Here is a 22,237-nt window from a genome sequence, read left to right on the forward strand (position 1 = left end):
TGACAGAGGAGGCTGGGCCTGGACCCCTGGGTCTGAGGGAGGAGGCTGGGCTTGGACCCCTGGGTCTGAGGGAGGAGGCTGGAGCCTGGACCCCTGGGTCTGAGGGAAGAGGCTGGGGCCTGGACCCCTGGGTCTGAGGGAGTTGGCTAGGGCCTGAACCAGTGGCCTACGGGAAGAGGAGGCTGGGGTCTTTGGCTGTCTGATCTGTGGTAAGAAACAGGCTTGGATCTGGGGCCCTGAGTCCTAGCTGAGGGGTGGGGATGGGGGACCCCTGGGAGGTGAGGGGGCTGCAACACCCCTCTCTTGAAAACGATCGGCCCATGTCTGGTGCCTACCTGCGTGGCAGAGCTCGTGCGGAGCCCTCCTTCCGCCACAGCCCCTCTGTGCAGACTGAGCCGAGCCAGGTCTCTGTCCTCCCTGTCCTGCAGGTCCCCAAATCCCTTAATCCCCCCCTACAATAGACCTATGAGCCACACACACAATGGGCCCCGGGGTCCAGTAGCTTCTAGTGGACAGAAATGCAGTGGTGGCAGAGGTTCCAATGGGAATCGCTGAGGCAGGGATGCTGATGCCCCCCCCCCCATGGCCCCTCTGGCCTCTCCATTCCCTGCCCCCCCCCCCCCCACACAGCCCCTCTGGCCTCCTCAAGCCCTCCCTGCTCCTCACAGCACCAGGCAGCCTGAACCGGGAAATAACTTGCCACCAACGCAGTGCTAGAAGACAACCATCCATTTATTGATCCACTGAGAAGAGCAGGGATACTGCAGGGTTGTGCAGGGGTCCACAGTGCAAGGGGTGCTCAGGGCAGAAAGGGTGAGGAGGCCGGTCCGGGCCCCAAGGAATGAGGATCAAGAAAGGAGAAAGGGGTCTGGATGGGTAAAGAAGGGGAGGGAAAAGTTGTGTGTGGGAGGGGGTGGAAATAAGTCAGCACGAGGCAGGGTGGGGGGGGAGGGCTCAGAGGAGCTCTGGGGGACAGGTTGCTGGACCAGGTCTGGGAGTGGAGGGAGCGGGAACAGGTCTGGGACCCCCCCCATCCTGTGACAAGTGGAGACCACACCAAGTGACCCCAGAACCCACTTCTGAGGCCCTGGGCAGGATGTGTGTTGGGGTACCTCTGGTGGGCTAAGGTACCGGAACAAGGCCTCTCTGGGTGCTATGACTCAGACTCCCAGTCCTCAGCTGCGGGCCAGGGGTTTGTGTCTGGCTCCGGATCTCTGGATTCCTTGTCATCCTGGGCCGGGGCTGCCAACCTGGGGACCTTGGGAACAGCCCTGTCATCCCAAGACCCGCTCCTCTTTGGCTGCTCAGCATCCTCAGCCCCCCACCGCGGCTGGCCCTGACTGGGAGCAGGCCTGTGTTGGAACCCCCGCCCTCCACGGGCCCAGCCCCGGCCCCGGCCTCGGCCCCGGGGTGTGGGGGAGCAGCTGGCCGTGGCCGGCTGGCCATGGCCTGGCTGGGAGGCACAGGGGCAGGAGGGCAGAGACTGGTAGAGACTGTAGGTCCCCATCAGAGCGCTGTGCAGGAGGTACGAGAGGGTGTCCAGGCGGATGGGGACGGTCACCGAGGCCAGGTGCTCAGGGAGCCCCATCTGCGCTGGGTTGGAGGTACCCAGGAGCCATGGTGGCAGGGCTGGGATGGTCCCTGGGGTCTGCAACTGGGTCCCAGGAGTTGGCAGGGACTGGTTGTTCCTAGAATGATAGGAAGACAGGTCAGCAGTGGGCCTTCCCATTTGCTAGGCAGCCTCTTACCTGCACCATCTTTCTGGGTACAGAGAGCCAACCCTGCCATGGATGGCTTGTTTTCGTGTGTGTGTGCGTGTGTGTGTGCGTGTGTGTGTGTGTGTGTGTGTGTGTGTGTGTGTGTGTGTGTGTGTGTGTGTGTGTGTTCTGGCTTGAACTTGGGGCCTGGGTGATGTCCCTGAGCTTTTTCTGCTCCAGGATAGCACTCTACCACGTGAGCCACAGCTCCACTTCTCATGGGCTTTTCTGCCTTGGCTGGCTGGCTTCAAACTGTAATCCTCAAAATTTCATCCTCTGGAGTAAACTGGGACTACACGCACACGCATGAGCCACCAGCACCCACTGAAGTTTTCGTTTGTTTGGGGGTGGTTCATGAGGCCTTGCTCACTCCAGCAGACAGGCAAGCTACCATTTTTTTCAACCTGAACCATATCTTTTCATATCCAAGGATGGCTCTGGGCTCCATCAAAGGTCAGTCTTTGAAGGACTGAGTTAGATAAGTATTGAATACATGTGGGCAAGCGGGCGCCATTGACTAACGCCTGTCATCCTAGCTACTCAGGAGGCTGAGATCTGAGGATCACAGTTCGAAGCCAGCCTGGGCAGGAAACTCAGTGTGACTCTTATCTCCAATGAACCACCAGAAAACGGGAAGTGGTGCTTTGGCTCAAGTGGTATAGCACTCACCTTGAGCCGAAGAGCTGAGGGACAGCGCCCAGGCCCAGAGTTCAAGCTCCATGACCAACAAAAACAAACAAATAAAAAACGTGGGCAATTATTGTTTTCTCCTGCCCCACAGCTGTCCCCACCATCTTTTCTCTCCTGGTTGTTTGTTGTTGTTGATATTTCTCTTGTTTGATAAATGTTTTCTACTTCCGTCCTGCCTCCCTCCCAGGTCGGCGAGGGCCTGCGCCTCTATGTGTGGAGCGGGAGGGCCTGCGCCTCTATGTGTGGAGCGGGGGCCTTGGTTATTCTGATCCCCCTGGGGTCTGCTCTCGCCCCCCGCCCCCGCCCTGTGACTGTCCCCTCCTCTGAGGGGGCGCTGGCTCCTTGGGGTCCCCGCTCACCCTTCAGATTCAGCTTTGTCTTTTTGCTGCTCCATCTTCACGAGAGAGTCTGAATTTCTTCTAGAAACTTCGCCTCGGTTCTTCCAGCGCCCTTGGGATGTGGGGAAGGCCCGTAAAGGAAGAAGGCAGGAATTTTCCCACGTGCGCAGTAGGCCTGGGTCTGCCTCCGCCCTGGGTCTGCCTCCGCCATGCATGCTCAGATTCAGCAGAATCTGGTCTCCTTCCGCCGGGGGCACCTGTGCAGACCCAGGGTCCAGACTCCAGCCTCCTCCCTCAGACCCAAGGGTCCAGGCCTAGTCTTCCCTGAGGCCCAGGTCCAAGCCCCAGCCTCCTTCAGACCCAGGGGTTCAGGCCCAACCTCCTCCCTCAGACCCAGGGGTTCAGGCCCAACTTCCTCCCTCAGACCCAGGGGTCCAGGGCCAACCTCCTCCCTCAGACCCAAGGGTCCACAGGCCCAACCTCCTCCCTCAGACCCACCGATCCAGACCCCAGCCTCCTTCTTCAGAAGGAAGAGGAGAAGGATGTAAGGATGTTATCATGGAGGTTTGCTAGTTCAGTGGAGAAAAGAGCCAAGGCAAAATTAGTGAGCAGTGTTTTCCCCCTCTGGAATAGGCTGGGTTTTTTAGTTGTATGTTTGTGTGTTTTTAAAAAAATGTTTTAAATATTCATTTTGGATTTTTTTTTCTTTTGGGTTGACGCAGGGGCTGGGAGCTTTTTTTGCTCGACTAGTGTTCTACTACTTGAACCACAGCTCCACTTCGGATTTTTTGGAGGTTAATTGGAGGTAAGAGATGGACTTTTCTGCCCCAGGTTGGCTTCGAACTGTTTCTCAGATCTCAGCCTCCTGAATAGCTAGAATTATAGGCCCGAGCCACCAGCGTCCGGCTGGGAGTAGCTTTTGATTTCTTTTATTACTGGGGTTAGGGTTTGATGTATTACTGTGATCAGTGTTTGAACTCTCCAGCAATTCAGGGAAACCCGCAGTAGCTGGCCCTTTAAGGCCAGCTCCATGCCCCGTAGTCGCTGAGGCCGGATCGGGGTCTTGCGTTGCTAAGGAAATGGCTTTTACCCAAAATTGAATGGCGAGTTCTGAGAAGGAACCAATCAACGTCTTCACTGGGGTAAGCGAGGCTTCTGATTTGCCGGAAACTCTTTGCCGCCTGCCACTCAATGTTAGCCGCAGTCTCATCTATGATTGGCTGGTGACGCCTAGAAGGCGGGTGGTCCTGCTTGTCTCTCTGCCATTGGCTATGTTTCTTAGTGACAGCCGCTCCCGGGTTCTCTAATTGGCTTCCACATCTGGGTGCTTCTGGGAGGCGGCTCTGCTCCGGCTCCAAGTATTGCACTTGCTCGCCTGGGTCTGGGGGTTGGTGTCCTGCGGAGGCTGGGCCAGGCTGGAAAACTAGATCGAATTCTGGAGTGCATCTGATCATACAAAATAATTTATCGAAATGAGCTCCAGGAAATGAAAGCAATAGATTTTTTTTTTTTTTGCTGCTTTTGTATTCCTTACTTTTTGTCCTGTTTGCTCGTTTATACGTCTTCGGGAAGGTAAAGGGGGCACAGAAATCGTGAGACAAAGGGTGAACAAATGCAGCAGTGGTACTCACTAGACACTGTGTGGAAAATGAACTGTACAACGTGGGGACTGGAGGGAAAAGCTGGGAGAGAGCAAAGGAAAGGGTGACATTGTGCTAAAGAAATATACTTGATTTATGTAACTGTCTACATCACTTTAATAATAACAATTAAAAAAAAAAGCCTGGAAGGGTGAAGGGCATCACGGAGGCCCACGGCCTCTTCCAGAGCTTAGGATCAGCTCCTTTCTGCCCCTGATCTGTCACCGACCATTAGGGATCCAAGATCTGACGTTTTAGGGGTCTTCTCATTCCACATAGGCTCAAAGAGTCCCTTAAGTCCTTTTCCTTTCTTTCTCTCTCTCTCTCTCCCTCTCTCCCTCCCTCTCCCTCTCTCCCTCCCTCTCCCTCTCCCTCTCCCTTTCCCTCTCTGTCTCTGTCTCTCTCTGTCTCTGTCTCTCTCTGTCTCTCTGTCTCTCTGTCTCTCTGTCTCTGTCTCTCTTTCTCTCTCTCTCTCTCTTTCTTTCCTCCTCCTCCTCCCCCTCCTCTTCCTTCTGCTTTTTTGTACTACTAAAGGGATCCGGGGTTGTGCTTCCCCATGAAGTGTTCTCCACTCATTCAAGCCCTCATGAAACCCTTCTAAATGCATGGACAGGGCTTGTCCGTGAAGGGCCTTGGCACTGTCTCCTCCCTCCTTTTCTAGGTGCAGGAGGGCATGTGTTCCTATATTCCCTGCCATCTCCTCATGCCTAGGGTTTTGTGTGTGTGTGTGTGGGGGGGGGGATCCTTTCTCAGGCCTTTAAGGTTGCAGGGTCACCTTTGAACTTTGCCCTGGGAATGCTACTTCTTAAATCTCCAGGGTCTCTTATAAGGGCACCAGTCCCATTTGGGAAGGTCTCATCCTCATGATTTAACCATCTCCCAAGAAATCATAGTCACAGGAAGGCTTGGCTTTCAGTACAGGATTTGGGAGCTAGAACAGCCATGGCTCACGTGGCTGAGGTAAAGGTCGACGCCTACCTTTAGGGCATCTCATCCCAAAGGGCAGCAAGAGACCATGTGTGGTGGGGAATTGGAGGAGGTGGGGATCTCAAGTCTCAGATCAAGAGACAAAGAAACTGAGAAAGTTTCTGTGGACACTCAAGTCTTTGTATATTTGCTCTAAGAGAGCTGGCACACAGAGGACCTGCTCCCGCTGGACAGGGAAGTAGCTTCAGCCAACAAAGGTCACAGCTATAGCCAGTTAGGCCAAGAGTCACGCTTGTCCTTTAGTTGTCTTTCCTTTAGGCTAAAGTATTTTGAGAAATAAAACTACAAAATAAAAACAGAAATAAAGAAAACAAAACAGTCTTATAGGCAACTGGTCTACCTCTAGTGGACCACAATTTTCCTACCTAAGATTTTCTGAGGAGTTGGGATTACAGCCATAAACTACCATGCCTGGCAAAAAAAGCTGTTTGTTGTTTGTTTTGGTTGGTTGTGGGGCTTGAAGTGACAGCCCTGGCACTGTCCCCGAGTTTTTTTTTTTTTTTTTTTTATAAAAAATTTCATTTATTTATACCATACAGGTATGCTGATATCATTATCAATAATCATGCTTTTGTGTTTTGATCTTTTTTTTTTTTTTTAATTGTATTTTATTTTATTTGAGAACATACTGTACAGAGGGGCTACAATTACATGGGCAGGATAATGCATACATTTCTTACCAAGCATTGCAGCCTCCTCCTTTGTTTACCCTTCACTTCCCTTCCCCGCCTCCCCCCTCCCCCCACCCAATTTTACCCCCCTCCCCCCACCCAATTATACCCCCCTCCCCCCCCCTGTCCCCGAGTTTTTTCACTCAATAGTAGTACTTGACTACTTCGAGCCACAGCTCTACTTCTGCAAGAGAAGTTTTAGCAGGGTATGTAATTCAGGCGAAGAGTGTAGCTCAAGAGCAAGCAGTTGCTTGGGTGCATAAGGCCCTGGGAAACTACACCAAACCACCCCACCCCACACCGCATCACACCACACCACAGAGCACAGTTGGATCCATGATGATAAAAAACAGATCTGTTTGTGTGTGTGTGTGTGTGTGTGTGCGCGCGCGCGCGCGCGTGTGTGTATTGCTCTTCAGCTCAAGGTGATTGCTCTACCACTTGAGCCACAGCGCCACTTCTGGTTTTCTGGTGGTTTATTGGAGATAAGAGTCTCATGGACTTTCCTGCCCCAGCTGGCTTTGAACCATGATCCTCAGACCTCAGCCTCTGTAGTAGCTAGGATGACAGGCATGAGCCACTGATGCCTGGCTTTTGTTTTATAATTTATACTTACTAGTTTCTGACTAACAGACTCAAAGGAGTATGTGGCAATGTCCAAAGTCCAAGCTGGGTTTTCTGACACCAAACATTGTGGGGCTCCCCACCCCCAACTTACACACTTACTTTTAACCAAGAAGATTGGATAAAAATGCCTTCTCAGGGGCTGGGAAGGTGGCTCAGTGGTAGAGCGCTTGCCTTGCATGCCTGAGGCCCTGGGTTTGATTCCTCAGCACCACATAAACAGAAAAAAAAAGCCAGAAGTGGCACTGTGGCTCAAGTGGTAAAGCGCTAGCTTTGAGCCGAAGAGCTGAGGGACAGTGCCCAGGCCTAGAGTTCAGGCCCACGACCGGACCCCCCCTCCCCCAAAAAATGCCTTCCCATAGCTGGAAATGCTGCTCAAGTGATAGAACACCTGCCTAGCAGGGGTGTGGCCCTGAGTTCCAGTACCGCCATAATAAAAATAACTAAATGTGCCAGAGTTTAAATTAAACAAAGAAAAAAATACCTTCCCTGCCTCCACATCTCAAGCTCTTTTTTTCTTTTAATTGTGAGAATACTGAACAGAGGGTTACAATTACATGGTCAAGGTAATGAATGCATTTCTTATCAAGCATTGTTGCCTCCTCCTTTGTTTCCTCTTCCCATCCCTACCCATCTCCCCCCACCGCCCCCTCACCTCCTTCACCCCACATCTCAAGCTCTTATTGCAGAAGTCAGGACCTTAACAAACCTATGTTAGAGTTACAACTTTTGGGCCAAATTTGTTACTCTGGCAACACAATCTTCTGAGTCCCAAGGTCAAATACACGTTCTGGTGTTGCAGTCCTGGTGTGCTTGGTGACTAGGAGAGAAACAGAATTTCTTTTCCCTTGGGTAGCGAGTGCTCTACCACTTTGAGCCACAGTTCCACTTCCAGGTTTCTGGTGCCTAACTGGAAATAAGAGTCTTATGGACTACTCTGCCTGGGCTGGCTTTGAAATGCAATGCTCAGATCTCAGCCTCCTGAATAGCTAGGATCACAGACGGGAGCCATTGGCACCTGATTTGTAATTTGGTTTTCCTATGTGTACTGCATTCTGGTGGCCAACTTCAGTCCTTGCAGCTAGTTCATTTGTGTGTGTGTGTGTGTGTGTGTGTGTGTGTGTGTGTGTGTGTGTGTGTGTGTGTGTGTGTGTTTGTGTGTGTGTCCGTGTGTGCGCACACTTGTACTGGGATTTAACTCAGAGCCTCACACTCTCCATTTTGCTCAAGACTGGTGCTGTATCACTTGAACCTCAGATCCACTTCCAGCTTTTTGCTGGATAATTGGAGAAAAGAGCCTCATGGGTTTTTCCTGCCCAGGCTGTTTTTAAACTGTGACCCTTAGATCTCAGCCTCCTGGGTAGCTGGGTTGACAGGCATGAGCCACCAGCATCCCGTTTGCTCATTCCTGTGTTAATGTTCCGTACCCAGAGGCTGTGGCACACAGAGCTAGGAAGGGAAGCAATCCAGCTATGACCCTGGCCATGACATCAGTGCCCAGTAGGTGTCACCATAAGGGCCTGTGGGTGACAGGTGACAGGAGCAAGGCCAAGCAGTCCAGAGGACAGCGCTGACACTCTGTCCTCTGCTTCCACCTCTCTCTCTAGAGCTGTCCCCATGGTGGGTGAAGCCCGCAGTGGCCTGAGGCAGCCCCAGGGGGTGAGTGAGGGAACAGCTGTGACAAACTGAGAAAACCTCCTGTCAGTCATCATGAAGCTCATGGGAGATTTGGATCTTGGTAATGTCTGATTTTCTGAGCCAAAGATCCATCCTTGCCAATGTCAGACATTCATAGCTAATGTGTGGAAAGCGTCTACAGTTCATAAAGTCCTTTTGTCTATACAATCTTTCCTTCCTTCCTTTTTTCTTTCTTTCATTCTTTCTTTCTTTCTTTCTTCCTTTCTCTTTCCTTCCTTCCTTCTTTTTTTTTTTGTCGGTTGTGGGGCTTGAACTCTGGGCCTGGGCACTGTCCCTCAGGTTTTCAGCTCAAAGCTAGTGCTCTACCACTTGAGCCACGGCGCCACTTCCAGTTTTCTGAGTGGTTTATTGGAGGTAAGAGTCTCTTGGACTTTTCCTGCCCAGGCTGGCTTTGTACCTTGATCCTCAGATCTCAGCTTCCTGAGTAGCTAGGATGACAGGTGTGAGCAACCAGCCCCCAACCCTTTCCTTCTTTATTTGGTCTCATTCTGGGTTTTGAACTGGGCCTGGGTGCTATCCCTGAACTCCTTTGGCTGGAGGCTAGCACTCTGCCACTTGAGCCACAGCTCTACTTTCTGCTTCTTCTGTGATTAATTGGAGATAAGAGTCTCATGGGCTTTCCTGCCCAGGTGCCTTCACACCACAATTCTGAGATCTCAGCCACCTGAGAATGTAGGATTACAGTTCTGAGTCTCTGGTGACCAGTTCATTCTTCCTTCTCTTTCTATTTCTCTCCTTCTCTCTCTTCACCTCCTCCTCCTCTGTCCCTCCTCCATCTCTCTCCTCCCCCCCCCCAATTTCTTTCTCTCTGTCTTATGCTTGCATTACATACTAATCCTTCTCCTTTTAGTCTGTTTTCCAAAGAAGGTCTTGTGCTTGTCCCTGGGCTAGCCTGGAACTGTGATCCTCCTTTCCCTACCTTCCCAGTAGGCAGGATCACAGGTGTGCTCCATCTGGCCTCCTCCTTTCTTGCTCTCTGCACTGCTTGTGATTTAGGAGAGCCCCCTGCAGGACAGATTGTGAACTGTTGGAAGTACTGTGGGTTTAGAGTGGAGGCCCATGGTGACTGGCTCCCCTCTCCTTCCTCCCCCTCCTCTCTTCTCCTGGGTCTTGAACTCAGGTCCTGAACAGCCTCTTTGTACTCAAGGCTAGCACACTACCCCTTGAGCCACAGCCACACTTGTAGCTTTTTCTGAGTGGTTAATTGGAGATCAGAGTCTCATTGCCTTTTCTGCCTGGGTCAGTTTTGAACCGTGACCCTCAGATCTTAGCCTGCTGAGTAGATAGGATTACAGGTGTGTGGGTCTCTCTTATGCTCCTCTGTAACATTTTCTTCTTTTTAAAAAAATTTCACTTTTCACATTTTTGTGTTGTAGAATTGAAAGCAGCACCTGTGCATGTTGGACAAGCGCTCTACCATGAACCATGTCTCCACAGAGAGAACCAATAAAGGGCACAGGACGTAATACACAGCACTCCTGTGGTTCAGTACTGTGATCCTGGCTCAGTTCTGGGAGGGTCTAAAGGCTGCTTGCTGGAGGGTTTTCTTGTGGCTGTCATTCTAGTATTGAGGCTTGAACTCAGGGCCTGGGTGCTATCTCAGAGGTTTTTCCTTCAAGGCTGGTGCTCTCCCACTTAAACCACAGTTCTATTTTCACCCTTTTGGTGGTTAATGGGACATAAGAGTCTCAGGAACTTTCCTGCCCAGGTTGGCTTGGAACCCTGATCTTCCAGTCTCAGCCTCCTGAGTAGCTAGGATTACAAGCATGAACCACAGGCGCCCGGCTCATCCTAAAGGATTTGTAAATGTTACTAAAGAGACTTTGCAGTGGGTGCTCTGAACCTCTTTATTGCCTCCTCCTGGCTCCCTGGCTGAGGTCCAGATCTACAGCTTAGGTGACCTTCTGTGGAAATGGATTTCTGCGTAATCCTCCTCAGGGTCCCTGGGCCTCGGGGTCTCCAGAGGCCGGGAGAAGTTGAGAGCAGCATAATGGAGTTCTTCTGGGCAGCTCTTGGAGTCTGGGCCTTGTGTGGGTGATGTGGGCTCGGGGCAGCTGAGGGCGGCCTTCTCATTCTTCCTTGGTTCTGGTGAGCCATTGCCTGGAGAAGTGGTCCTGGGAGGGCTGCTTGGCTTGCCCTTCAGATTCTGCATCCAAGGAAACAATAACCACCCTTCATTCATTCATTCATTCATTCACCCTCCACAGAGTTGGGCATTGAGCAGCTGCCTGGTACAACTTAGGCACTGAGGCCACAGCTGTGAGGAAAACCCAGTCCCTCACTGAGTCTGCCTTCCATCTACACCCTCAGGAACAAAGGGTGCAGGAGGACTGGGGGTGTGGCCAACAGAGATGGTTGGGGTGGGCATGGCTGGCAGGTGGGCATGACCCCATGGGCCTTGCATCTCCTAGGCAGGTGCTCTACCAGTTTGGCCACGCCCTAGTCCCCTTTGCTTTCATTGCTGTTCCAGTAAAGTCTCGCCTTTATGCTCAGGCAAGCCCTGAAGCATCATTCTCCAGCATAGCAATACTGTGTCCTAGACAAACAAACATCCCTAGGTCGCCCAAGAGAAGCAGGAGACAGGGCTTGATTTAGACTCTAGAGTGAATCAGCAGCCTGGTGGGCCGCACACTCACCGGGGCCTGGGCTTTAGGGTTGACATTGATGTAATCAAGGATGGTGCTGCGCCGGGAGACCTGGGTTCTGCACGTCTCTGCCTGAGGCTGTGATTTCCGTAACATCTTCACACTGTGGAAATAAACCCTGGAAGCACTGCTGCCACTGCCCTTTCCCAGGCTCCTGACCCCATGACCCCGACCCCTGGCTCCTTGATCTCTCCTAACTCACATGAGCACGATGAGGCAGAGGAAAAGAAGAGTCGTGGCACCGATGCCCACGCCCGCCCCCTTGGAGAATGCTGCAGAGATGGAGCCTTCATCTGTGTGGGAGACCAGGTGAGGTCAGCCGGTGGGCATGGGGGCTCTCACACCCCAAGGTGTCTGAGCCTCATTCTGACCCAGTCCTTCCATTTCTCCCCTGTTCCTCCTCACTAGCCAGCCACAGGCCAGGGACTCTGCCAACTGTTCCCTCCAGAGGGCAGCAGTCAGCAGATGTACCCAGTCCCTGGCCCAGGGACTCCACTCACAGTGCACAGAGAGGCTCAGGGAGATGTGCAGGGCACCCAGCAGGTTTTGTGCCTGGCAGGTGATTTCTCCTTCATGTTCTGCCTCGACCACGGGCAGCTCCAGTACCCCAGGCTCCGCGGGCCAAGGGGGGCTCAGTGTCTGGGAACGCCGGGCCCAGCTCAGTGTGGCCGGCGGGTGACTGTGGGTGACACAGACCAGGCGCAGGCTTTGTCCCTGCAGGACATGGAGGGACGAGCCGTTCCTGCGGATTTCCAGCTCTAGCAGAGGGAGAGAGAGAGAGAGACGTGGGGCTCCATCCCCACCAGTAAAGGACGCGCGAGAGAGGCCCGGCTTCCTGTGTCCCCTGTCACCTGTGCTGTTTCCCTGAGAAGCGGTCACTGTCAGCGCCTCCGGAGGGTCTGCAATGGAGACACAATGGCCAGGGCTCCCTCTGCCTGCGCCTCACACACAAACCGAGGCCCTGGGCTTGCTGGGCCCTGGAAGCTGTGGGCCCCTCCCCTGGTCTCTCTGGACTTCTTCCCCTCCTGTGCCCCTCCCCTGCCTGCTTCGGGTCCACTCACACTGCACGGAGAGGTCCAGGGCGCGGTGCAGGGAGCCTAGTCTGTTCTCCGCCTGGCAGGTGTAGCGCCCCGCATCCCTGACCTTCACCCTGGGCAGGACCAGCCCCAGGGTTCCAGGGTGCGTGGAATTTGACCTCAAGAGGACTCTGTTCCCCAGGACCCAGGTCAGCGTGGGGGGAGGCCAGCCAGCCGCAGTGCACAGCAGCCGCAGAAACTGGCCTTTGCGGACGTCCATGCAGGTCGAGTTTCCTTGGGGTTCTAGGCAGAGACAGGAGAGGTTGAGGCAGGGACAGACACGGCAAAGACACAGAGACATACAGACAGACTCCCAGAGAAAAACAGAGATAGGCAGGGAGATTCAGAAAGTGAGACACACAGACAACAGGACAGACAGAGTGTGGGGAGGGGGGACTCTAGATGAAGTTGGTCCACTCCACCCGCCCTGGGCTTTCCACTTCCCCTTGGCTGCTACAGCCCTGCCCTCTGGGCCTCACACCTTGGGCGTTGTCACTGAAAATGGTGATCTCCAGGTCTCTGGGGGCGCCTGAAAGAAGGGTGTGTGCTCTCTTCAGGAAGGATGTGCTTTCTCCACAACCAGAGCTTTCCTCCTCAGGAAATAGGGAACCCCAATGGTGCCCGCCTCTTCTGGGATCCCAAGACAGGCTTCTCCACCTTCCTCACACACACCAGGATGCCTCATCTGGTCAGAACTAAAGCCAGGACTCACAGGCCACGCTCAGCTGGACAGTGTTCTGCACAGTGATGCCAGCTCTGAAGGCCGCTCGGCAGGTGAGCTGGGTGCCGTGGTCACTTGGGCGTGGTGTGAGGCTGATTGCTGACAGGAAGGAGGTCTGGGGTCTGCTCTCAGTGGTGAAGATAGCAGGCCCGGACCAGGAGATGGAAGGGGCTGGACAGTACTCATGAACCACACAGAGGACGGTCACCGTCTGTCCGGGCTCCAGGGTCTCCGGAATGAAGATGTCTGGCTGAGTCAAATCTTGTATGTATGGTGGGGGAGGGGGAGGAGAGGGAGGGAAGAGATCAGATGCTAACACTCAGGCCATGGTCAGGACACCCTGCCTCCATCCCCAGCCTGGGAACCCAGCCCTGCCTGCCGCACCTGTCACTTCCAGCTGAAACATGTCCCACAGGAAATTATATTTCAGCTTCTCTCCCTTCTCCACTCGGAAGAAGTAATGCCTCTGGTCGTCTCTCCGGGCATCTCTGATGAACAGGGTGCAGTCGTTCCTGTGGGGGTCACCCACCAGCTGGAATCGACCCTGGGTCAAGGCTTGCGCAGGTTTAGCTGGGTTGTTGGAAGTCACGGGTTCCCCAGTGGTTGTGTCAGTTCCTTGTGTGAACCAGTAGCCATGAGCTGGGGAGGAATCTGGACCTGCGTCCTGGCTGGGGTAGGAGAAGGAGCAGGGCACGAGGACACACAGCCCTTCCTGCACCTTCACCTGACTCTGCACCTGTAGCTTGTAGCCGGGTACCTGAGCCTGGGACCCTGTGGGGAGACAGATGGACTCAGTCTGCATCCCAGCCCTGTTCCAGCCCAGCTGCCCACGGCTCTTGGCCACATACCGCCCAAGGACAGCAGCAGCAAGGAGAGGCACAGCTGTGTGTTCAGATGCTGCATCCTGAGCTGCTCTGAGGCAACAAGAGCAGGGACAGGAGGGAAGTGCAGGAGACCAAGTTGTGGTCACATGCGTGACGCGCACTGCTGCCGGGGAGGCTGAGCTGGAAGGGGCCTCCCCCACCAGCCATCTCCTGGTGCTGGGGTGTCTGCTGGGCTTTTGCAAGCAGGGAGCTGGGCCTCCCCAGACAACTCTGGGGCAAGGAGGGGAGGTGGCAGGCCTGTGTCTGGCTTTGGGTCCTCGCAGGGGTGAGAGAAGGGAGTAAGGGGCTCTTCCCTGCGCCCTGGGTCACTGGGGAAGCAGAAATGAAAGCCAATGTCAGGACCTTTCTTGGGCGGGGCGGGGTCCTGGGGTGCAAAGAGAATACTTTTGCCAGCGGAGGGGGGGGAAGCTTTGCATAAATGGACTTTTCAGACATCAAAAGTATGAGTAATCTTTCTGTTTTTTTTTCTTGGTATAAAAATAGTTCCAACATTGGGGAAATAATGCTGAGAAAAAAATATTTGGTTATTTAAAATTCAAACTAGATTTCTTCCTCTTTTTTTCTGCTTTTTTTTCTTCTTCCTCCTCTTCCTCCTCCTCCTTCCTCTTCTTCTTTTTACTTCTTTATTTTTATTTTTGTCGGTCGTAGGTCTTCAAATTGGGGCCTGGGCACTGTCTCGACTCAGCTTTTCAGCTCCAGGCGAGAGCTCTACCACTTGATCCACAACCCTGCTTTTGGCTAATGGGAGATTAGAAGTTTAAGAGCTTTCCTGCCAGGAGTGGCTTTGAACTAAGATCGTCAAATATCAGCTTCCTGATTAGCTAGGATTACAGGTGTGAGTCATCAGAGCCTCCCCTGCCTGCCTGCCTGCCTGCCTGCCTGCCTGCCTTCCCTCCCTCCCTCCCTCCCTCCTTCCTTCCTTCTTTCCCTTCCCTTCCTTCCTTCCCTTCCTTCTTTCATTCTTTTTTTTTTTTCACCCTTTCCTTCTTTACTTGGTCTGATGCTGTTGCTTGCCCTTGGCCTGGTTGTATCTCTGAGCCTCTTTTGCTGGAGGCTAGCACTCTGCCACTGGAGCCACAACTCTACTTTCTGCTTCTTCAATGACTAATTGGAGATAAGAGTCTCCTTGCCCAGGCTTCCATGGAACCACAATACTCAGAACTCAGCCACCTGAGGATTTAGGATTACAGGTCTGCGCATCGAGTGACCAACTTGTTCTTTCTTCTCTTTCTATTTCTCTCTTTCCTTCTCTGCCTTCACCTCCTCCTCCTCCTCTTCCCCTCCTCCATCTCTCTCCTCCTTTTCCTTCCCCCCGCCCCCTCCCCCTGCCTCCAATTTCTCTCTCTCTGCCTCATGCTTGCAACACACTCTAATCCTTCTGTTTTTAGTCTGTTTTTCAAAGAGGGTCTTGTGCACTGCCCCCCCCCCAGATAGCCTAGAACGGGGATCCTACTTTCCCCACTTTCCCAGTAGGCAGGATCACAAGTGTGCATCATCTGGCCTCCTCCTTTCTTGCTCTCTGCACTACTTGTGCCTTAGGAGAGCCCCCTGCCGGAGACATTGTGAACTGCCGAAGTACTGTGGGTTTGGAATGGAGGCCCAAGGTGACTTGCTCTCTCCCACTTCCTCCCCCCCCTCCTCCTGAGGTCCTCCCTCTCCCTTGCTCTCTACCCGTCCCCCCGCCTCCTGGGTCTTGAACTCAGGGCCTGCACAGCCTCTTTGTACTCAAGACTAGCACACTACCACTTGAGCCACAGCCACACTTGTAGCTTTTTTTTGAGTGGTTAATTGAGATCGGAGTGTCATAGTCTTTACTGCCTGGGTCAGCTTTGAACTGTGACCCTCAGATCTTAGCCTGCTGAGTAGCTAGGATGACAGATGTGAGCCACCCGTGCCAGGCTGTGGGTCTCTCTTATGCTCCTCTGTATTTTTTTTCTTTTTAAAAAATTTCCCTTTTCCCTTTTTTGTGTTGTAGAATTGAAAGCAGCACCTGTGCATGCTGGACAAGCGCTCTACCATGAACCATATCTCCATAGAGAGAACCAATAAAGGGCACAGGACAAGATACACAGTACTCCTGCCATTCAGTACTGTGATCCTGGCTCAGTTCTGGGAGGGTCTGAAGGCTGCTTGCTGGAGGGTTTTGTTGTGGCTGTCATTTTGGTATTGAGGATTGAACTCAGGGCCTGGGTGCTATGTCAGAGCTTTTCCCTTCAAGGCTGGTGCTCTCCCACTTAAACCACAGTTCTACTTCCAGCCTTTTGGTGGTTAATGGGACATAAGAGTCTCAGGAACTTTCCTGCCCAGGCTGGCTTGGAATCCTGATCTTCCAATCTCAGCCTCCTGAGTAGCTAGGATTACAAGCATGAGCGGTAGGCACCTGGCTCATCCTAAAGGATTTGTAAATGTTACTAAAGAGCCTTTGCAGTGGGTACTCTGAGCCTCTTTATTGCCTCCTCCTGGCTCCCTGGCTGAGGTCCAGATCTACAGCCTAGGGGACCCTCTGTGGAAATGGATTTCTGCGTAATTCTTCTCAGGGTCCCTTGGCCTTGGGGTCTCCAGAGGCTGGGAGTTCTTCTGGGCAGCTCTCAGGGTCTGGGCCTTGTGTGGGTGATGTGGGCTTGGGGCAGCTGAGGGCAGCCTTGAGTTTCTTCCTTGGGTCTGGAGAGCCAGTGCCTGGAGAAGCGGTCCTAGGAGGGCTGCTTAGGTTGGCCTTCAGATTCTGCATCCAAGGAAACAATAACCACCCTTCATTCATTCATTTGTTCATTCATTCATTCAACACAGAGTTGGGCACTGAGCAGCTCCCATAGCTGGGAGAAAAACCCAGTCTCTCACTGAGTCTGGCTTTCATCCTCGCCCCAGGAACAAGGCACACAGGAAGGCTAGGGGCATGACCACCAGAGCTGGCTGTGGTGGGAGAGTCTTGATGGTGGGTATGGCCACCATGGACCTTGAATTTCTAGGCAGGTGCGCTTCCAGTTTGGCCATGCCCCGTCCCTTTTGCTTTCATTGCTGTTCCAGTAAAGTCTGATCTTTATGCTCAGGGAAGGCCTGAAGCATCATTGTCCCAATCTCATCCTTCCAAGGAGCCAGGATGATAGTCGTGAGCCCTTGTGTCTAGATTGGTTTTATGATTTTCATGCTGGGATATATGTTTACATGGGCAGTCAGTGGCACAACCCGTTTACATTCTCACCCCTTCTAGCCTCTTTCCCTGACCCTATAACTGAGAGCAGTAGAAAATCAAACCAGTCATTGCAGCCTCCTAGAATCCTACTCCTTAATGAAGAAGCACACATTAGAAAGGACAAAATAATGGCATTTACAGGAAATGGATAGAACTAGAATAAATCATATTGAGTGAGGTAAGCCAAGAGCAAAGAGACAAATGGCACATGGTCTCCCTGATAAGTGGAGTTACATCCAAATCATAAGGTAATAGAACAGAGTTAACAGGACTTGAGAAACAAAGGAACTCCACTCTTCTGGTCTAATCACTACCAAATAATCGCATGCTGCTGATCACATATATGGTATATATGTGCACACTGGAGGGAACCTAGGAGGAAGACACAGAACTAGAGAGAATCAGGGAAAAAGCATACAACAGTGGGACCCATCAGCTTCACTGGACATTGATCAAAACGAGCTAAGCAACTCAATGGCTGCGATGGGAGGGAGGGAACGAGTGGGAAAGAGGGAACAGCTGACACTATACAAAAGGAAAGGAATGTACACATCATCTGATGTGGAAGAAATAACTCTATTGTCAAAGCTCATAGAATTCATAAACTTTATAGACCACGATAGTCAATGCTCATAGAATTCATAAACTTTATAGACCAGGATAGTCAATTTTCCCCATGAAAGTTAGAATGTGTTTGTGACTTTAACTAAGCATCACTCTCCCACAATACTGTGAAATTTGTGAAATTATGTAATCAATTAATCACAATAAAAACTTTGCAAAAAAAATCAAGAGGCACATGCTCCAGAAGCATGCCACTAGTCCCTTGAGAGTCAGGAATAACCCCAAACAAAGTTTCTAAAGAAGAGTTGAGCAGAGAGGCACACAGTTATAATCCCTGCATTTAGAAGCCTGAGGGGCAGGAGGATGGCCACTTTGAAGCCATCCTCAATGACATAGCAAAACCCTGTGCCAGACAAACAAACATCCCTATGTCTCCCAAGAGAAGTAGGAGACTGGGCTTGATTTAGACTCCAGAGTGAATCAGCTGCCTGGTGGGCCGCACACTCACCTGGCCCAGACCTTAGGGTTGATGATGCCGTGATCAAGTACAGTGCTGCACTGGGAAACTTGCTTGCTGGATGTCTCTGTCAGAGGTCGATTTCCTTAACTTCTTCATGCTGTGGGAATATCATGGCCTGGATGCACTGCTGACCTTGCCATTTCCCAGGCTTCAGACCCCATGACCTCTGACTCCTACCCCTTGACCCCTCCCAACTCACATGACCACAACAATGAGGCAGAAGGAAAGGACAGCCTTGGCACTGATGCTCAGTCCTGCCACCATGAAAAGCGCTGTGGAGAAGCAGCTCTCACCTGCACAGGACAAGCAGGTGAGTTAGCTGGTGGGCATGTGGGAGCCGGGGGGGGGGGGGGGAGGGGGCCATGAAAGGCTTGCTGAGCCTCATTCTGATCCAGGTCTTCTATTTCTCCCTTCTTCTTCCTCCCTACCCAGCCACACACCAGGACTCTGGTGATCAGGGCTTCTGGCTGTCTGTTCCCTCAAGAGGGCAGTGGTCAGCAGGTGTCCCCTGTCCCTGGGCCCTGGTATCCCCTCCTCCACTCACAGTGCACAGAGAGGCTCAGGGAGATATGCTGGGCGCCCAGTGGGTTCTGTGCCCGGCAGGTGAATTCTCCTTCATGTTCTGCCTCTACCACGGACAGCTCCAGCACCCCAGGCTCCGCAGGCCAGGGGGGGCTCAGCCTCTGGGAACCCCGGACCCAGCTCAGCGTGGCCGGCGGGTGGCTGTGGGTGACACAGACCAGGCGCACGCTTTGTCCCTGCAGGACATGGAAGGACGAGCCGTTCCTGCGGATTTCCAGCTCTAGGGGAGGGAGAGAGAGAGATGTGGGGTGCTATCCCCACCAGTAAAGGACGCGAGAGGCCCGGCTTCCTGTGTCCCCTGTCACCTGTGCTGTTTCCTTGAGAAGCGGTCACTGTCAGCGCCTCCGGAGGGTCTGCAATGGAGACACAATGGCCAGGGCTCCCTCTGCCTGCGCCTCACACACAAACCCAGGCCCTGGGCTTGCTGGGCCCTGGAAGCTGTGGGGCCCTGCCTCTCCTCTGTCCCCTCCCCTCTTCTTCCCCACCCCTGCTCCTCCCCTGCCCTCCTTGAGTCCACTCACACTGCACAGAAAGGTCCAGAGCGCGATGCAGGGAGCCAAGCCTGTTCTCCGCATGGCAGGTGTAGCGCCCCGCATCCCTGACCTTCACACTGGGCAGGACCAGCCCCAGGGTTCCAGGGTGCGTGGCATTTGACCTCAAGAGGACTCGGTTCCCCAGGACCCAGGTCAGCATGGGTGGAGGCCGGCCAGCAGCAGTGCAGAGCAGCCGCAGAAACTGGCCTTTGTGGACGTCCATGCACGTCGTGTTTCCTTGGGGATCTAGGCAGAGACAGGAGAGGTTGAGGCACAGATAGAGACGGCAAAGACACAGAGACACACAGACAGACTCCCAGAGAAAAAACAGAGATAAGCAGGGAGGTTCAGAAAGTGAGACACACACAGATGATGGGATAGAGTGGTGGTGGTGGGACTCTACATGAATTTGGTCCACTCCACCCACCCTGGGCTTTCCACTTCCCCTTGGCTGCTATAGCCCTGCCCTCTCGGCCTCGCACCTTGGGCGTTGTCACTGAAAATGGTGATCTTCAGGTCTCTGGGGGCACCTGCAAGAAGGGTGTGCGCTCTCTCCACAACCAGAGCTTTCCTCCTCAAGAAAGAGGGGCACCCAATGGTGCCCGCCTCTTCTGGGACCCCAAGACAGGCTTCTCCACCTTCCCCCCCCCCCCACCAGGTTGCCTCATCTGGTCAGAACTAAAGCCAGGACTCACAGGCCACGCTCAGCTGGACGGTGTTCTGCACAGTGATGCCAGCTCTGAAGGCCGCTCGGCAGGTGAGCTGGGTGCCGTGGTCACTTGGGCGTGGTGTGAGGCTGATTGCTGACAGGAAGGAGGTCTGGGGTCTGCTCTCAGTGATGGAGAGGGCAGGCCCGGACCAGGAGATGGAAGGGGCCGGACAGTACTCATGAACCACACAGAGGATGGTCACCGTCTGTCCAGGCTCCAGGGTCTCCGGAATGAAGATGTCTGGCTGAGTCAAGTCTTGTATGTGTGGTGGGGGAGGGGGAGGAGAGGGTGGGAAGAGATCAGATGCTAACACTCAGGCCATGGTCAGGACACCCTGCCTCCATCCCCAGCCTGGGAACCCAGCCCTGCCTGCTGCACCTGTCACTTCCAGCCAGAACGTGTCCCATAGGAAATTATATTTCAGCTTCTCTCCCTTCTCCACTCGGAAGAAGTAATGCCTCTGGTCGTCTCTCTGGGCATCTCTGATGAACAGGGTGCAGTCGTTCCTGTGGGGGTCTCCCACCAGCTGGAATCGACCCTGGGTCCAGGCTTGCACGCGTCGAGCTGGGTTGGTGGAAGCCACGGGTTCCCCAGTGGTTGTGTCAGTTCCTTGTGTGAACCAGTAGCCATGAGCTGGGGAGGAATCCAGACCTGCCTCCTGGCTGGGGTAGGAGAAGGAGCAGGGCACGAGGACACACAGCCCTTCCTGCACCTTCACCTGGCTCTGCACCTGCACCTTGTAGAAGGGTACCTGAGCCTGGGACCCTATGGGGAGACAGATGGACTCAGTCTGCATCCCAGCCCTGTTCCAGCCCAGCTGCCCACTGCTCTTGGCCACATACCGCCCAAGGACAGCAGCAGCAAGGAGAGGCACAGCTGTGTGTTCAGATGCTGCATCCTGAGCTGCTCTGAGGCAACAAGAGCAGGGACAGGAGGGAAGTGCAGGAGACCAAGTTGTGGTCACATGCGTGACGAGCACTGCTGCCGGGGAGGCTGAGCTGGAAGGGGCCTCCCCCACCAGCCATCTCCTGGTGCTGGGGTGTCTGCTGGGCTTTTGCAAGCAGGGAGCTGGGCCTCCCCAGACAACTCTGGGGCAAGGAGGGGAGGTGGCAGGCCTGTGTCTGGCTTTGGGTCCTCGCAGGGGTGAGAGAAGGGAGTAAGGGGCTCTTCCCTGCGCCCTGGGTCACTGGGGAAGCAGAAATGAAAGCCAATGTCAGGACCTTTCTTGGGCGGGGCAGGGTCCTGGGGTGCAAAGAGAATACTTTTGCCAGCGGAGGGGGGGGAAGCTTTGCATAAATGGACTTTTCAGACATCAAAAGTATGAGTAATCTTTCTGTTTTTTTTTCTTGGTATAAAAATAGTTCCAACATTGGGGAAATAATGCTGAGAAAAAAATATTTGGTTATTTAAAATTCAAACTAGATTTCTTCCTCTTTTTTTCTGCTTTTTTTTCTTCTTCCTCCTCTTCCTCCTCCTCCTTCCTCTTCTTCTTTTTACTTCTTTATTTTTATTTTTGTCGGTCGTAGGTCTTCAAATTGGGGCCTGGGCACTGTCTCGACTCAGCTTTTCAGCTCCAGGCGAGAGCTCTACCACTTGATCCACAACCCTGCTTTTGGCTAATGGGAGATTAGAAGTTTAAGAGCTTTCCTGCCAGGAGTGGCTTTGAACTAAGATCGTCAAATATCAGCTTCCTGATTAGCTAGGATTACAGGTGTGAGTCATCAGAGCCTCCCCTGCCTGCCTGCCTGCCTGCCTGCCTGCCTGCCTGCCTTCCCTCCCTCCCTCCCTCCCTCCTTCCTTCCTTCTTTCCCTTCCCTTCCTTCCTTCCCTTCCTTCCTTCCCTTCCTTCTTTCATTCTTTTTTTTTCACCCTTTCCTTCTTTACTTGGTCTGATGCTGTTGCTTGCCCTTGGCCTGGTTGTATCTCTGAGCCCCTTTTGCTGGAGGCTAGCACTCTGCCACTGGAGCCACAACTCTACTTTCTGCTTCTTCCATGACTAATTGGAGATAAGAGTCTCCTTGCCCAGGCTTCCATGGAACCACAATACTCAGAACTCAGCCACCTGAGGATTTAGGATTACAGGTCTGCGCATCGAGTGACCAACTTGTTCTTTCTTCTCTTTCTATTTCTCTCTTTCCTTCTCTGCCTTCACCTCCTCCTCCTCCTCTTCCCCTCCTCCATCTCTCTCCTCCTTTTCCTTCCCCCCGCCCCCTCCCCCTGCCTCCAATTTCTCTCTCTCTGCCTCATGCTTGCAACACACTCTAATCCTTCTGTTTTTAGTCTGTTTTTCAAAGAGGGTCTTGTGCACTGCCCCCCCCCAGATAGCCTAGAACGGGGATCCTACTTTCCCCACTTTCCCAGTAGGCAGGATCACAAGTGTGCATCATCTGGCCTCCTCCTTTCTTGC

The 22,237-nt window shown here is 53.2% G+C and overlaps 3 protein-coding genes and 1 long non-coding RNA gene across 7 annotated transcripts; 1 reads left to right on the plus strand and 3 right to left on the minus strand.

Moving 5' to 3' along the window:
- Positions 1-1,153: 1,153 nt before the first annotated feature.
- CUNH19orf84 (chromosome unknown C19orf84 homolog) lies at positions 1,154-2,841 on the minus strand. The gene is made up of 2 exons (XM_070000390.1): positions 2,807-2,841; positions 1,154-1,688 (listed from the first exon to the last, which is right to left on the minus strand). Exons 1-2 carry the CDS (start codon positions 2,839-2,841, stop codon positions 1,154-1,156), a joined length of 570 nt encoding a protein of 189 aa, XP_069856491.1.
- A 7,397-nt stretch (positions 2,842-10,238) lies between these two features.
- On the minus strand, positions 10,239-14,029 carry Siglec10 (sialic acid binding Ig like lectin 10). The gene is made up of 10 exons (XM_070000853.1): positions 13,696-14,029; positions 13,232-13,618; positions 12,839-13,108; positions 12,608-12,655; positions 12,112-12,369; positions 11,902-11,949; positions 11,551-11,808; positions 11,253-11,343; positions 11,042-11,153; positions 10,239-10,551 (listed from the first exon to the last, which is right to left on the minus strand). The coding sequence occupies exons 1-10, from the start codon at positions 13,748-13,750 to the stop codon at positions 10,291-10,293; spliced, it is 1,788 nt and encodes a 595-aa protein (XP_069856954.1). The 5' UTR covers positions 13,751-14,029; the 3' UTR covers positions 10,239-10,290.
- LOC138812734 (uncharacterized) lies at positions 12,815-16,133 on the plus strand. The gene is made up of 3 exons (XR_011367633.1): positions 12,815-12,900; positions 14,380-14,564; positions 15,707-16,133. It is a non-coding gene; the product is annotated as an uncharacterized lncRNA (long non-coding RNA).
- LOC138812733 (sialic acid-binding Ig-like lectin 16) lies at positions 14,204-20,779 on the minus strand. 4 transcript variants are annotated; one of them, XM_070000855.1, is made up of 10 exons: positions 20,673-20,779; positions 20,209-20,595; positions 19,816-20,085; positions 19,603-19,650; positions 19,109-19,366; positions 18,893-18,940; positions 18,550-18,807; positions 18,205-18,298; positions 17,994-18,102; positions 14,204-14,469 (listed from the first exon to the last, which is right to left on the minus strand). In XM_070000855.1, the coding sequence occupies exons 1-9, from the start codon at positions 20,725-20,727 to the stop codon at positions 18,027-18,029; spliced, it is 1,494 nt and encodes a 497-aa protein (XP_069856956.1). In that variant the 5' UTR covers positions 20,728-20,779; the 3' UTR covers positions 14,204-14,469; positions 17,994-18,026. The 4 variants fall into 4 exon arrangements, with proteins under 4 accessions (XP_069856956.1, XP_069856955.1, XP_069856959.1 ...); XM_070000854.1 differs by lacking the exon at positions 14,204-14,469 and adding an exon at positions 16,153-16,453 and having other exon boundaries at positions 20,673-20,777; XM_070000857.1 differs by lacking the exon at positions 14,204-14,469 and adding an exon at positions 16,607-17,293.
- Between the last annotated feature and the right edge of the window lie 1,458 nt (positions 20,780-22,237).

Source organism: Dipodomys merriami, unplaced genomic scaffold (genome assembly GCF_024711535.1).
Source record: "Dipodomys merriami isolate MVZ:Mamm:240054 unplaced genomic scaffold, mDipMer1.0.p SCAF_57, whole genome shotgun sequence".
NCBI classification, from domain to species: Eukaryota; Metazoa; Chordata; class Mammalia; order Rodentia; family Heteromyidae; genus Dipodomys; species Dipodomys merriami.

Coding starts and splice junctions, on each gene's coding strand:
- CUNH19orf84 (XM_070000390.1), bottom strand. CDS start 2,841: ATGGAGCAGCAAAAAGACAAAGCTGAATCTGAAGG. Junction 1,689..2,806: donor GACAAAGCTGAATCTGAAGG/GTGAGCGGGGAC, acceptor CTATCATTCTAG/GAACAACCAGTCCCTGCCAA.
- Siglec10 (XM_070000853.1), bottom strand. CDS start 13,750: ATGCAGCATCTGAACACACAGCTGTGCCTCTCCTTGCTGCTGCTGTCC. Junction 13,109..13,231: donor GTTTCAGCTGGAAGTGACAG/GTGCGGCAGGCA, acceptor CATACATACAAG/ATTTGACTCAGCCAGACATC. Junction 11,809..11,901: donor TTCTCAGGGAAACAGCACAG/GTGACAGGGGAC, acceptor TCCCTCTGCTAG/AGCTGGAAATCCGCAGGAAC.
- LOC138812733 (XM_070000855.1), bottom strand. CDS start 20,727: ATGCAGCATCTGAACACACAGCTGTGCCTCTCCTTGCTGCTGCTGTCC. Junction 20,086..20,208: donor GTTCTGGCTGGAAGTGACAG/GTGCAGCAGGCA, acceptor CACACATACAAG/ACTTGACTCAGCCAGACATC. Junction 18,808..18,892: donor TTCTCAAGGAAACAGCACAG/GTGACAGGGGAC, acceptor TCCCTCCCCTAG/AGCTGGAAATCCGCAGGAAC.